Raw genomic sequence first — 15,369 nt, forward strand, 5'->3', positions numbered from 1 at the left:
GCTCATAAATATTAATACCCCCTCCTAATTATTAACCCTACCCTCGCCTAATTATTAACTCTGCTCAACCTACTCCACAGATCTCTGAATAGGACACGTGTTCCCATCACAGAGTGGTTTCTTAAAGGTGAACCAGCACCACACTATTCAGGTGTCTGGAAGTTCGTTTTTGAGAAAAATTAACAAACACCATTTATGGCCACTGTTGGCTTTCGAACAGACTACAGCATTCTGAAAACGATGAAGTTCTCTGGGGCGCTAAAACACGCCATGCTCGCTTTTTGCCACGCTGCCTTCCGGCAACCGCACACGCGCGTCTTCCGCGCTTGGAGCACGGGAGACACGCGTTCCAGCGTGCGCGGTCCGCACGTGATGACGTAGTCAGCACAGGACACTGGCTGTTAGTCGACCACCCGGATGAGAATGCACCTCAGGATTGGAGCAGAGAATCCTGGCCTCACGCAGGGCGGCAGCAGAGGAGCCACCCCGTTTACTAACACTTGCGCACCCATGAAGGCAGCACGCAGATCTTACGGTGACTAAACCATATTAAAGGTATTTGTAAAACACGGAGAGAACATTTGAAGAGACTGAATGTAATTGATACCTGACCTGTCAAAGGTCTGGCAGGCCCCACCTTCCCTCAACAGCAATGGCAGCGGAAATGAAACCTCCAAGGAGACAGAGGCGCTGGTCCATGGACTAGCTGAACCTGAGCATAATGAGCCACCGCGAGAGGAGGGGGAGACCTCAGGAAACGCGTGTGGTGTGCGTCTAGAGTGGAAATTTGTAATAAGTAGTCCTTTCTTACACTGTACCCAAAATTAAATTTGCGAGTTTGTGAGGATGTTATCCACAAATAATCACCTCTTCATTTTTATGTACAATGTAATACTGGTTTATATTTTACATACAATGTAAAACTGATGAACTTTCAAACGAATTATTTCGTAGGCTAAAGCTCTTCAGCCACTTAACATTTGCGCCCAATTTTCAAGCCTTTTCTGTTTCCCAAGACTGCCTGTGCTAATCTTTCTGGATGGATTTTAAGAAGCTTAGTTTTGTCCTTAAGATTAAAAAAAAAAAAATCCGTATAAAATAAGATATACACTAAATAACCAATTGTCAAAGCTTGAATGAAACTTAAGATCTCCAAACCTATAAGAAAACTAGTCTAGATACCTAACCACTTGAATATCCTATTTTCTATCCATAAAACACTAAACAAGGTGGACTGTAAATCAGAAAACTGGCTTTTACCACCTGGCACTTCAACTGCAACATATTTCAAGAGATATGCTTAGAAGGTCACTAGACTATTCTATATTAATAATAAATACTTGCCCTGCCTACTTCCCAGTTACACTGAAAGAAAAAATGAGATGCGAAGTGTACGGTAATCTATATAATTGGTAACTGATTACTGTAACAAAATATTTTAAAAATCAGAGCATTAATGATATAATCTTAAATCATTCTTGATACAAAAATTTACTTCTAGATTCCCTTTGATAGCAAAATGCTAAAGAATTAAAGGGTTGCAAACTAACTTTTAAGGAATAACCTATACCTTATAGTTGGGAGATTCTAAAAAATGAATAAAAATTAATTGAAAATTGAATTTAAAAAATCCATCAACTGCTTGCATTCTTAACTGTTAATATTCAATTTACAAATTGTCAACAAATGAGTTCCCTGTCCAGTTATGTCTTTAATGTTCAGTAGAAAATATTCCATAAGATCTTTTATATTTTAATACTGAAATGTTCAAAGCAGTCAAATTTACTTTTTCATGTTTTGTAAAACTTTAAGTGTTCATTTTACCAAACACTTGATCTGTATCTGCAAATACTCTATTATAACCCTGCATCAGTGTCAACTGAAGTTTACTCCATTAGATAAAAGTATTATTATGCTATATTTGCAGATATTAGCTAAATGATTTTTAACTGATAATTACAATAATTTTTTGCAAATATGTAAAATACTTATGCAATAAACTTTCCAGGCAGCATTAGATATATATAAAAAAAATAAGGATTCTGCTTAAATATACACTATTCCGTTCCCCAATCACTTCTTTCCCTTTACATATTCCCTCCAGTGTCATTGGTGTGCTTTTTAACAAGAATAGTACCTAAAATTTTCTAAAATGAATTGTGCAAGTATCTTCCTTATGTTACAGAGAAACTCAGATATACTGAGATTAAATGACATACTAAGACTACAAGAGCCAGGATTAGGCATTTTCTTTTTACATTATACCATCTTTCAATAATCACCAAATTGTCAAACAAATTTATGTAACAGAGATCAGCATCTACCATATGACTTTGTTGGGGGATGAACTTAACAATTTACGTCATCTAAACTTAAAATTGCCTAGTTATGCAATTTAGTATAATGACCTGCATTTATTTCAGAGTGTAACTCTGCATCAAAGCACCTTCAGCAAAACCTCACATTAAGTAGGCTTAGTATTCAAGAAATATTCAATATAGTATCTTAAAGGAGTTGCTTACACATTGAAATTATTCCTGCACTTACACAGAAATTATTGCCTTCAGGGTGAGCAAATTATTAAAGGAAAACAAACAGAGAAACATACTTAGTAGAGAAAAAGAGCAGTACAAGAGATTAAAAATAGTCCAAAGCACTTCCCCATCTTTTAGTCAGCCATTCAATTTTATGTATATTCACTACAAAATATGAATACTCATCTTACAGTGTAGGCTTCAAGTCAGCATCTAGCCCCTATATTGCTATTTCTAGTACTATTAAATCCTTCATCAAATTATAACTTGACTTCCCAAGCAATGAAACAGCTAACATAAAAATGTCAATTTTATATAAGAGTTTCCTACATAAAACCATCATTTTGAGCATCATTAAAGAAACTGTACCTTTGAACAAATAACATAGCTTACTGAGATTGACCTAGCATTTTAAATTTATTAATGTCCAAAGAAACACCTTTAAAAAAGGATGATATAAAGTATATACTTCAGTTCTGTCCCCACTTATCAGATGTTTAGTAATGTTATACTTGTTAATACTGCCAGGACAATCAACTGCAACCTTACAAATGCCTCTACTAAGAAATGCAGTGCAAATTGCTTAGGAAATTATAATCATTTGTAATGAAGAATAATATAATGATAAACTAAACTGTGAAGATCTGATCCTATTTCCAACTCTTGCATTGCTATAATGTCCATTCAATTTACTGTTTTGCTATATCCTCAAGTAATCTGAACTGCCTGTTTATACAGCTGATACATCTTCAGTCATGTATGATTTCATTAAGTTATTCAGCTTTTACTTTGTAATTTCTCCCAGAAACCTCCATGAAACAGACATAAATTTAACAACTTTGATCCTAACTATTTAAAACAAAATCTAAATCTGTCCCAGTGTTCTTCTTGATGAATTCCTTCCAGACTCACCCAAGCACAGTTCCTGACCTTATACACAGAACTATTTGTTTACCAAGGCTATTGGTAAAAAAAAAAAATTACAAACTATAAATGATTTTATTATAAACTATTTGTTTATAATAAAATAATAAAAAACTATTTATTTATTTATAAACAAATAGTTTATAATAAAATCATTTATAGTTTATAATAAAATCATTCACTGACAGCCATTTACTCAGTTTTACTCTACAGACTTCTGGTACTACTTCACACCACAACTATACAAAATAAGAATTATCATCACTGAGGAAACAGGATTAGTGATATTAATTAGCTACTCACTAGTAAATGAAAGAATTGTATTTACATCACGTCTATTAACTGATAGCTTTAAATCATCCTAAACTGTAAGAAAATAATTTTATGAAAACAAAACAGAAGCATACATGGAATAAAAAATACAGTTGTGAATATTCCAAACAAAGTATTAACTTAATGGATCCATCCATGTATCTAAAAGTAAACTATCGGAAAGTAGAGTTTATTCAGAAATGAAAAGGTGGTTTGATTATCAGAAAATCTAGTGACATAATCTATTCTCAGAAAATTAAACAAGAAACATCTTGTGTAGATATGATGGCTAGAAGTGGAGCAAGTGGTGAACAAAAGGCAACAAACAGAAGAAAAAGCCAAGCCATCACAGCCTTGGTTCCTAACATTACCAAGTTACTGAATCCTACAGAGGGAGTTTGTAAGATGAAACATATAAACTCATTTGGTCTTTGTTACCATAGCAGGCTTGATATTTGAGCTGAATACATTCCTAATGCATATTTATGAATGTATAAATATATGTAATAAAAATAAGCATGAGAATAACACAGATTTATTTATTATACTTATGATATTTAGTACCAGAGGCTGAGCAGGGTCTATAAGGAGTTCTGACCATATCATTAAGATTTTATTTCTTAGGCACACTTGGGTGGCTCAGTTGATTAAGCAACTGCCTTCAGCTTAGGTCATGATCCCAGGGTACCGGGATCAAGGCCCACATTGGGCTCCCTAATTCAGTGGGGAGTCTCCTTCCTCTTTTCCCTCTGTCCCTCCCTGCCCTCCCCCCATGTTCTCTCTTTCAAATAAAAATCTTAAAAAAAAATTGATTACTTAAAAAATAAATACTGAAGGAAAGATAGCTAGCCGAGTGTTAAGCTGACCTGTGAATACACAGGCATTTATTATGTTATCAGTCTGAAATATTTTAAGAAAAATAATAATAGGAAAAGCCATAATTTTTACTTTTTATTGAATAAAACAAGAACATACACAGTATACATACAGCTCAAAGAATTATCACAAAATGAGTGCACCTATTTAATATTAATCTGGATAGCTACTTCTAGATAGCAAGTATTATCAACTCCCCAGAAACTGCAAAATCTACTCCATCATTTCCTGCTTCCTCAAAAATAGCCAATATCCTGACTTCTGAGTGAGAGATCAAGCATGCCTAGTTTTCAATTTCATAAAAACAGAATCATTATCCTATCTGTTCTTTTGTGTTTGGCTGCTTTCATTCAACATTATAAGATCCATTTACAATGTCACATGTAGTTAGAGTTCATTATTATTATAAGGTAGTCTACGTATCATATTTTTCTATGCCATTATTTAATAGTGAATTGGACTATTCACTATTAAGACTATTACAAATCATGCACTGGTCTTTTGCATACATGTACAGGCATTTTTATTGGAAATTTATGTACACATTACTGGATAATATATACCAAGACTTAAAATAACATTGTACAACCACAGCAGATATCATAAAACAGTTATTCAAAGCAGTCATACCAATTTAAAACACAGTGAGTAGTGGATGAGAATTGTTATTTCATAATCTTGAGCCCGACCAACAACCGGTATATCATTTTTTAAAATTTTAATCATTCTGATGTGCATGTAGTGCCATCTCTTTGACTACTAATAAGGTTGGACACCTTTTCATGTTTACTGGACATTCAACTGTCTTCTGCAAAGTGCTTATTTAAGGCTCTTGCTCCTTTTTATATAGGATTACCTTTTCTTATTAATTTGTAGAAGTTCATATTTAATATAGATACAAACTCTCTTTTGGGTTATATATGAAGCTATATTCTCCTATTCTGTGACTTGTCTTTTTACTCTCAACGAATAAAAAAATATCAGTTTTCACGTAGTCCAATTTACCATCATTTCCTTTAAGAGTGTTATTTACTATTTAATAATTTTCCATATTGGAGATCATGAAGATATTCTTCTTTATTATCTTTTAAAGGATTTATTATCTCAAGCTTCACGTTTCGTTCAATAGGCTGCTTAGAATTATTTGTACAGGTTTAATTTTTTCATATGCATATACAGCTGACCCAGCATCATGCACTGAAAAAACAGCCATGTTTCACTACTTGATGACCTTCGTGGTAAAGGAAGAGCCCTAATATTCGTAGGTCAGTTTCTAGACTCTATGCCACCCCACTCGTCTATTTATCTATCTTCAGTCCAACATCTCACTTATAATTTACTATCTTTATAACAAGTCTTAATATACAATACAATCAATGTTCCCTCTTAATTTTTCAAGGTTGGCTTGGCTGCTCTTTGCCTTTGAATTTCCATATAATTTTCAGATTATCTTGTCAATTTCCACACACAAATGCACATCCTCAAAAACAAACCCGCTGACAGTCTGATTGGAATTGCATGAATCTCTCGGTCAATATGGGTAAAGGTGGTATCTTATAATAATGAGTCTTCTAATCCTTTGTACATTATTGTATTTATTTAGGTCTTCTTTAATTTCTCAATATTTCAGTCTTCAATGAGGAAATCTTTCTCACCTTTTGTTAAATTTACTTCTAGATATTTGATGATTTTTAATGCTTTTGTAAATAGCATTTTAAATTTGCTGCTGGTAAGCAGAAATAAAATTGATTTTTATATTGACCTTGCTAAATTCATATTCTAAAAATAGTTATGTGAAAAATGGGAGTTTCAATGAATCTTTATACTCTTTCTTGCCTTTTCAGCAAGGACCTTCAGTACAGTGAGAAAAAGAAGTGGTGAAGGGCATTGTCTAATTTCCTACCTCAAGGGAAAAGCTTTTTCAACACTGCATCATAACATATGATATTTGATCCAGGCTTTTTTAATATATTATTTGTCAAATTAAGGAAGTTCTATTCCTAGTTGGCTAAGAATTTTTATCGTAATTGATTTTAGATGTTCAAAAAAAATGCTTTTTCTTCATCTACTAATCATGTGATTTCAAACCTTCATGAATCACCTTATTTTTCCCTATTAATCCAGTAACATTTTGTGCATTCATGTGGATTTGTGTTCCCTCTCACACACACATTTCATATGTATTTTTTTATTGATCCCTTTGACAGTATATTGCAGTCTCCATGACACTTCTCTATAAATACTGCAGTATGCATCTCCTGAGATTCAGGATATACTTAAACGGCCACTAAACCACTGACTCACTTGAGATATAATATTACCTCATGATATCCAGAGTATATATTTAAATGTCTACCATAATGGTCCCCCCAATATTTTTATTATTTTTTTCCAATTCAGAATTCAATCAAGGATAGTACATTGAATTATTATATGCCTGTAACCTTCTTTAATCTACAAATAATAACCTCATGCCTCTTCAAATGACATTATATGACATTCTCCAGTAAAGCCATCAAGGCATACAAATTTCTTCGTGAGAAGGTTTTTAATTACAGATTCAGTTTCTTTAAGTCAAGTATTCAGATTTTCTATTTCCACTTTTGGCCATTTTAGTCATTTTTGTCATCTTAGTTCTTTGAATCTGTTAAAAGCTTTTCTCTTCTTCTCATTCTCCTCTTCTTCCAGCTGCCTCTTCTGGAATGAACAGTCACCTCTAGGAAAAAGTGGCCCAAAATCCAGGATCACATTTCTGGGTTTATGTCTGCTTCCAGATCTCAGCCCCATAATTCATCCCTTTGGTAGACTCTGATGCAATTAAACAAATTTTATATCTTACAGTTTTTCTAGTTATTCTCAGCAGAGAGTTATTCCAAATTAACCTGTCTGCCAATTTACGGGAAATGGAACTCCAAACATTTTTGGAATCTGCAATTTTCAAGATAGCTACTTTCCACAAATACTCCTGCAAAATTTCTTGCCACTTCCCAATACACAACAGGCCTTTATTCTAAATGCGTAGTGTGTCTTCCATAGACAGGATTTCCAAATCCTAATATCTTTTTAAGCCTTTTCCATAAACTGATTTCTACCCTCAGTTTTAATTCCTCACTTTTTGTAGGAAAACCTTATTATTCTTTACAACTCATAAAATGTAATGGATTACCAAATTCCCTATGCCACATTGTTGCAAGTCACTTTTGTCCAACCTACATTTTGACTCATACTTTTCTTAAAGGCGAAGTTATTAAAGGTAAAATGCAAAAGAATGTTGAAACCCAAATAAGACAGGAGTTATAAATCAGAGAAGTCAAAACAAACAGGTCTGTGCATGGTGAAATAATATGAATAAAATTATGAGATCATTCTGTTCTGGCTCTGAGAGAGATTCAGTCACAGAGCAGAGTAGGGAACTTCAGGGTCTGTCTACTGACCTTTCCTCCATTCTGGACCTCCACTCTAGTTTTTCTATCTACCCGGTGGAGGTCTTATCAGCTTCCCAAAATGAGTATTAAGTAACAAATACACATGCTTAATACATGATGCATTTTTTAATCTTGACCTCTTTATTTTCAAAGACATTTCTACTTAGAGTACATAAAACATACTGATAAAGTTTCATTGCCAATATAATATAGGTTAATATGATTATGCATATCTTTTTAAATCCATGGAGGAGATAGCTATGTCTACAATGAGTATTTAAATAAACTAAGATTCAGGGTCAAGAATACTACTTTCAAATAATTTATAATGTTTGCTCCCTAAAGCTAAGTTTTACTATTAAAATAATCTTTGGGGAGAATAAAATTGTAAAAAGGTACAGGAATAATTAAATGTAAGTTTGAGAGGAAAAAAATACTTTAAAATAACAATAACAAAAAGCTGTTAGCATCAGAAGTAATAAAGATCACAGAAAACTTTTAGTTGAGTTCTCAAAAGATTACTTAATTATTAATTATTGAACATCTACTATATCCATTGAACCATATTAGGTATTAGTATTCCATATTATAATAAAGTATGGAATAGATGATAGTCTAATGGAACACCATCTACTAAGATTAGAAAAGAGTAACAGATGACATGAATGAAGTCTAAGCCATTTTTTCAGGGATGAAAAGCATTTCACCAGGTGAACACAATGGGGAAAGTTATTTTAACATACAAAAAGACAGAAAAAACCAGTAAGCACTGTTAAAGAAATTAAGTTAGTAAACATTGCATATAAGTAGTAGTAAAGATTACATATGATAGAATGGCAAAGAAGTGAAAAGGTAAATTGTTTCAATTCATAAAGAAGCTTTTCTTATGTCCATTCTAAGGAATTTTCTTATGTCTATTCTAAGGAATTTGGTCTAAGAGTAATATGGGAATAAAAAAGATCAGTCTAGTAACAGTGAAGAAGTTAAATAGGAAAGGAAGGCTGAGGCAATAGGCTACTATAGTAATCAGACGACATGTTAAAAGTCTAAATTAAAGTAAATAAGACAGAAAGAGTAAATTTAAGAATGGGGAAAAGCAGACTTAATGGAACCCGACATCAGACTACAAATAAAGAAAAGAATCTAGTATTTCCATCATGTTTCTATTTCAGAATTTGGGTCTAGCCTATCTTCACCATGAATGAATCAAGGGCTTCAGTTAACCTTTATGGGTTCTGTTAATTTACATAGTAAGTGAAAGGAATGGAACAATGTTCTCTGATGTCCCTTACCAGCTTAAAATACCCATTATAATGACTAGTCAGTATACATGGTCTTAAATAAGTACCTTCTACTAATATATTCAAGTAAAATATAAGTGATTGTTGTTCTTTCTTTATTCTTTTGCTCTACCTCTTTAATACAATTATACCAAATTAGCTGTGTGAAAGAGCAATATAAGAAATCATAAAAACATTTTTCCCAAGTGACTAACTTTTCCAAAGCTGCTAATTTTAATTATACTTCCATTATCACCATTACTGTCATTCAGAAAGCATGGCTGACTACTAGGCAACTATTAGTATCAATAGAGTTAATAGTTACTCAACTTAAAACAGGATTAAAAAGTAGATATGATAGAGCATCTCCCTAAATCCAACTCTAAGGTTTCTCTGTCATGAAAATATTCTTTTGAGATATTACATCTCAAAATAATCAATCCTTAAAAACATCAATGAATAGATTAGTCCCTGAGCATGAATCAGATGTTGGCAAAACTCCTAGGATTACATTAAATGACTGATATTTAAAGCAATGATTTCTGACTTGTCAGAGATATTTCAGGGAAGAAGTCCAAAGGGTACCTTATTTCTTAAAAAATCTTAATTTCCATGTAATTTAAATAAAGAAATAATTTAGTCACGGGACTGAATAAACTCAACATTTTAATACTTTTTTGCTAAGTATTTGAAATTATCTTTAAAACTGAACTAAAGAAGAAGATAGACACTTTCCACAGTTTTTGAAAAAGTATTTTAGTCAGATCACAACTGCCCCCGCAATGGCCCCAACATCTTAGAAATGAAAACAGTGAAGTCCAGAAAGGTTAAGATCCTAGTCAAGTTGATGTTGGTAAACTGGAGACTGCATTTGCACTACAATTTTCCAATGAATCTAACTCCTTCTATATTTTTTAAATATTATGCCAAATGCTATTACAAATCTCATCAAAGTGCACTTCATTTTCCCTAGACTTAAACAAACAAACAAACAAAAATCCCTTCCTTAATAAAGCACTTGAAGTTCAGAAGATAATGTATACATGACATCCACTTTGTACTTTCACAACTTAAAACAATGAGGACATTAAATTTAAATATTATACTATATTACAAACCAATGATAATTAAATAATATATCAAAGTCAAAATATTTGAAGAATAAATATAAAGAATTGATTATCATAAATAAGTATATGAGAGATAATAGGAAAACCCTCCCCAAAGTTCGTATAAGGAAGAGCACTGCCAACCAGCATACGACAAAGAATCTAAATTTTCCCTCTACCAAGAAATCAGCAGAGAAAACTTTTTCATTTATTTATCAAGTGAATCCTAAGGCTCGAAACATGCCAAACACTATTCTAAGCACCCAGCTTGAAGCATTGAACAAGAAAAATAAGATCCTATCCTCATGAAAGTTACATCCTAGCAGCAAAACACAGGCAATAAACAAACAAGGAAAATATCAGATAACGATACACGTTAAGGAGAAAAATGCTACTGAGGTTTTAAGACAAAAGCATGACTGGGGAACAACTTGAGACTGGATGGTCCGTCAGGACCTCATTAAGGAAATAAGTTTTTGGCTAAGTTCAAAATAACAAGGATCTACCCACTCTAAGAGTAGGACAGAAGGACATTCTCCACAGAGGGAATAACATGTATAAAGACCTGCACTAACTGGGATTGAGGATGTGAGAAAAGGCCAGTGTCTCATGAAGCACAATTGGTGAGGACAAGGATGACTTGAAGTCAGAAGAAACGTGGAGGCCAGATCTCACAGGACCTGAATATCAGCATGAAGTTTTTGGGTACAAACCTGAATCTGGAAAATTTAGATCTACAGTAGTGTTAACTATGCTTTTTTAGTTATCAGAGTCTAGAAAGAGGATGAATCTCAATGAACAAACTCAGAAGTTTTACCAAAAAACCATTTGTTTTATTTTGGTTTTGTTTTTCACTTCGGGAAAGTAAATTATAGTAATATGTGGTATAACAAACTCTAATTATAATTTCTTTCAAATATAATCAATTGATGAGAATATTAGTGTGCAAAACTGAAGCAAAATTTAGCTTTAGTGCTGCCCCTCACTATGTGCTGGCGGGCCTCTTTAAGAAACTGATCCCCGTGGCTTTTAAGGTTCCTTCAAGCTACATTAAAATTATCATTTACTCTCTCCGTATTTCAAACATAATCGTGTTTTTCAAACTCTAAATTCTTATGAACCATGATTAATTGTATAATAAGTACTAATTTAATTCTACTTCATGACACTATCCCGAGCCCCTAGATAGGTAAGACTATCTTTTATAGTTATAAATACTTGTCTGGAAACTTGAGCCTTTCCCTGTATAGTATACAGTTTAAAAGGAATCTATTTTCAAACCCTACTGAACAAAATAAAACAGAACAAAACAAAACAAAACTATACCTATCTGTTTTGCAGCCTGTAATATATCATTTAAGTCTTCATTTACACTTTGCATTTCACTCTTGTCCAGATTTTCATTCAAAAATTTTACTATCTTCTTCCACATCACATCCAAATCTACAATTTGTTCATGAAGTTTAGACCGCTTCACCTGAAACAGCATAATACAGTGACACTGGTTAATGGTCTCCTCAAAGCCATCACTTACCACATATATTCTGCATTACATTACACAATATGGCACCACCCACAAGAATTCAAAATTGCTTTGTAACTAAGCTCCCAGAAGGAGCTTTATTGAAGTGTGATTTTAAAAAATCTTGTCTGTTTAAAAAAACTTTATTTTTTATAGTTTTGATCACAATGAATTTTCATTATGCAATTATTTTCATACAGCAAAGGAAAAAGGAACAAAGGAAAAAGTCCAACATCCTGGGGTGCTTAGTATTCTCTCATTTATATTGTTGGCTATAACTCAAGATAAAAAGTTACATTAAGGGGCACCTGAGTGGCTCAGTGCGTTAAGCCTCTGCCTTCAGCTCAGGTCATGATCCCAGGGTCTTAGGATGGAGCCCCACATCGGGCTCTCTGTTCAGTGGGAAGCCTGCTCCCCTGCCCCTCCACTCTCTCTCTGCCTGCCTCTCTGCCTACTTGTGATCTCTGTCTGTCAAATAGGTGTGGAGCCCAACATGGCACTCAATCCCAGGACCCTGAGATCACAACCTGAGTAGAAACAAAGAGATGGATGCTTAACAGACTGCACCATTCAGGTACTACTCTTTAAGAGTCTTTTTCTTCCTCTCCTTCTGCCCTACCCCCATCCCCTCCTCCCTCTCTCTTTCTTTAAAAAAAAAAAAAAAAAAAAGCAGATAGAAAATAACAAAATAAGGCTCATTAGATCTGCCACTTTCTTTCCTCAGGAAAAAAAGAAGTATCTAAAAGTCTGTAAGAATAAATGAAATGACATGGTATATATTTCCAAATTTTAAAATCTCCTATTGTATTTCTAATATAAAGTAACTTTTAAAAGGGGCTTTGGTTAGAGAAAACAATTCAAGTTTAAGATAGTAATATAAATTAACTGTATAGACTATACCTTTATTTTTATTGCCATGAAAATGCAAACCAGCTCCCACTATAAAGAATGTGAACTGTTTTCTGTAGCAAAACTGTATCACTGTTAGAAGAAAACTCTATCTAAAGACTACAAACAAATCTCTTCCTACTATCAATGTTCAAATGAAGACATTAATTCTAAAAACGGCCTAAGGACTATGAACAATAAAATTCCAAACTATTAGAAAACAAAGTAACTATTTTTTTTTTTTTTTAAACAACACAGGGTCAATTCCTTCATATATATATTATATAGCTCACATGTTCATATATACAGTTAATACACTTTCAGGCCTATAAAGTCCACAAGTCATTATAAGGACCAGACAGAAGTCAATTATGAGATAAGCCACTGCTTTTAAGACATTAATATTCATATTTTCCATGTTACGGTAAAGACATTATTTCTGTCCATTTGATAAAAGTTTTACCAGAGACCCATAAACTTACTCAGATGTTCCAGAGTTAAATGACTGGATTAAATTATAAAATTAACTGTGGCAGATATCTTAGCAACAAAAGTTAACAAAGAATTTACTATCATGGTTCTGATTATTCTCTTTGACATACAGTCCTAAGTGCTTAAGGTAAGTATGCTCATAGGAAACATCATTACCCATTCCCCTTCTTGGTATCACACCAAACAAAATAAAACTTACCATTTTAAGTACAAAGACCTGAGAAAAAGAGTGTCAATTATCTGCTCACATTGTACATTTAGATAATGTTTTTCATCTGAAAAGTTTACCTTTAAGTCAGCCACTTCTTCATTATAATTATCTTGCTTGGTGACATTTGAAAAGGAGCGCAAAGCTCCTGTGAGACGTGGTAAAGCCATCTATTATTCAATCAGTGATCCATACAAGGAGAAACCTGAAACTGAAACAAAACAAAATGGTATTTATTTGTTGGGAGGAAGATGGAGAAGTAATCAAACTCAACAAATTGACCTGTACAAGAGAAAAGAAAAACCAATTAGTTAAAACGCAATGCTGAAAAGTTCTCCTGAAACATTTTTAACCCATGAAGTTTTTTTAATAACTACACTGGCTATGGCTAAAGGAAAAAGAAACACAAAAACACCTGTTTGTGGGTACTACCACGACATCCCTTCAAAATGAGTTTTATAGATTCCCAAGGACTCCACTACTATACGACCAATGCCAGTCTCACTGAAAGATAGGAAAGCATTTTCCCATCTTTTCTTCAATTTTGTTTTATGCTCACCGATTTCATCTCACATTATTCCTTGCTTTCAGAGTCTCACTGGCTTTTTCTCTTCTTGAAGTATCAAGCATGTTTCTATCTAAATGCATTTGCATTAATGGTTCCCTCTGTTTGAAATTCTCTTCTGATGTTCATTTAACAGACTCCTTGACACAAGACACCTTCTGAGATGGGACTTTGTTGACTATTCAATCTAGGAAAGCATAGCTATCCACTTCCTATCTCTCAAAACACAGAATTTCAATTCTCCTTATACTAATTAATATGATATTCTCCTGTTTGTTTACTTGTTGTCTTGCTTCTTAACCAAAAAAAAAAGACCTTTATTTACTGGTCTGTCCTAACAAATGGAATAGTCTGGGAATACTCTGTGTACTCGGTAATTATCTGGAAAATAGTAAAAGAAAAAAAATGGAGAAAGGGAGATAATGGTAACAGAGAGACTGAAGAACAGAAGGAAAAAATTAAAGCAGCTGGGGAAGGAGAGCACTCCCAGGAAAATAAAGAAGTCAGATGATCTGATCTCCCTGTTTATATGCTGACAACTAAACAACTAAACCTTCTGGCAAACAGACTAATAATACTGACTATGAGGGGAGTCTTTATCTATGAAACACTGTTGGAGGGTCATCCTGGGTTAAGATTGCTTATTATAACAAAACTATAATCTATAGGTTCATAAGGCATGCATGGCTCCCTGCAGAATGTCACAAAAGGTATTTAAGTCTCTAGGACAGTTCTCAGGGATGATTCTGCCTCACATAGGACAGTAGGCAATATCTGGCGACATTCTGAGTTATCACAAGTTATCACAACTGGAGAGTGGGGAGTATGACTAGCTTCTGTCAGAGAGGCCAGTGATGCTGCTCAACATCCTACAATGCACAGGACAGTCTCTCCACAACAAAGAATTATCCAGTCCAAAATGTAAATAATGCAGAGCTTATGAAATCCCACTCCAGAGTCTGAAATAAAGATGTTTTATAGTCCAGAAACTTCCTACAGTGTGAAATGTTCCACAAACCTCAACTAAGCGAACTCATTGATTATTTTGGGTCAAAGAACATGTGTTCAATGTGGGAAGGAAAAGAACCAGGGGGACCATATAGAATATTTCAGACCATGACCTGATTCTGCTCTTCTTCTTTATTGTTTATATCCTTGAAAGTTATTACAAAGCTTAATACTTAAAAAAAATCTGAGTCCTATATTAGAATAATTATAAACAAAATAACTGAAA

The 15,369-nt window shown here is 33.5% G+C and overlaps 1 protein-coding gene across 2 annotated transcripts in view; it reads right to left on the reverse strand.

The window, feature by feature from the left end:
• The window catches only part of ASCC3 (activating signal cointegrator 1 complex subunit 3), a 336,070-nt gene that overhangs the window by 304,348 nt on the left and 16,353 nt on the right, over window positions 1-15,369 (reverse strand). The window contains exons 2-3 of one of the 2 annotated variants that reach the window (XM_045084262.1): window positions 13,651-13,775; window positions 11,787-11,937 (exon numbers count right to left, since the gene is read on the reverse strand). In XM_045084262.1, coding sequence (XP_044940197.1) covers window positions 11,787-11,937; window positions 13,651-13,740 — 241 coding nt within the window. In that variant the 5' untranslated portion in view covers window positions 13,741-13,775. Of the gene's footprint in view, window positions 1-11,786; window positions 11,938-13,650; window positions 13,782-15,369 lie in introns of both variants that reach the window. The other variant, XM_004767092.3, reaches the window with a different exon arrangement.

The sequence above is a fragment of the Mustela putorius genome, unplaced genomic scaffold, assembly GCF_011764305.1.
Source record: "Mustela putorius furo isolate JIRA1106 unplaced genomic scaffold, ASM1176430v1.1 tig00000759_pilon_pilon_pilon, whole genome shotgun sequence".
Lineage (NCBI taxonomy): Eukaryota > Metazoa > Chordata > Mammalia > Carnivora > Mustelidae > Mustela > Mustela putorius.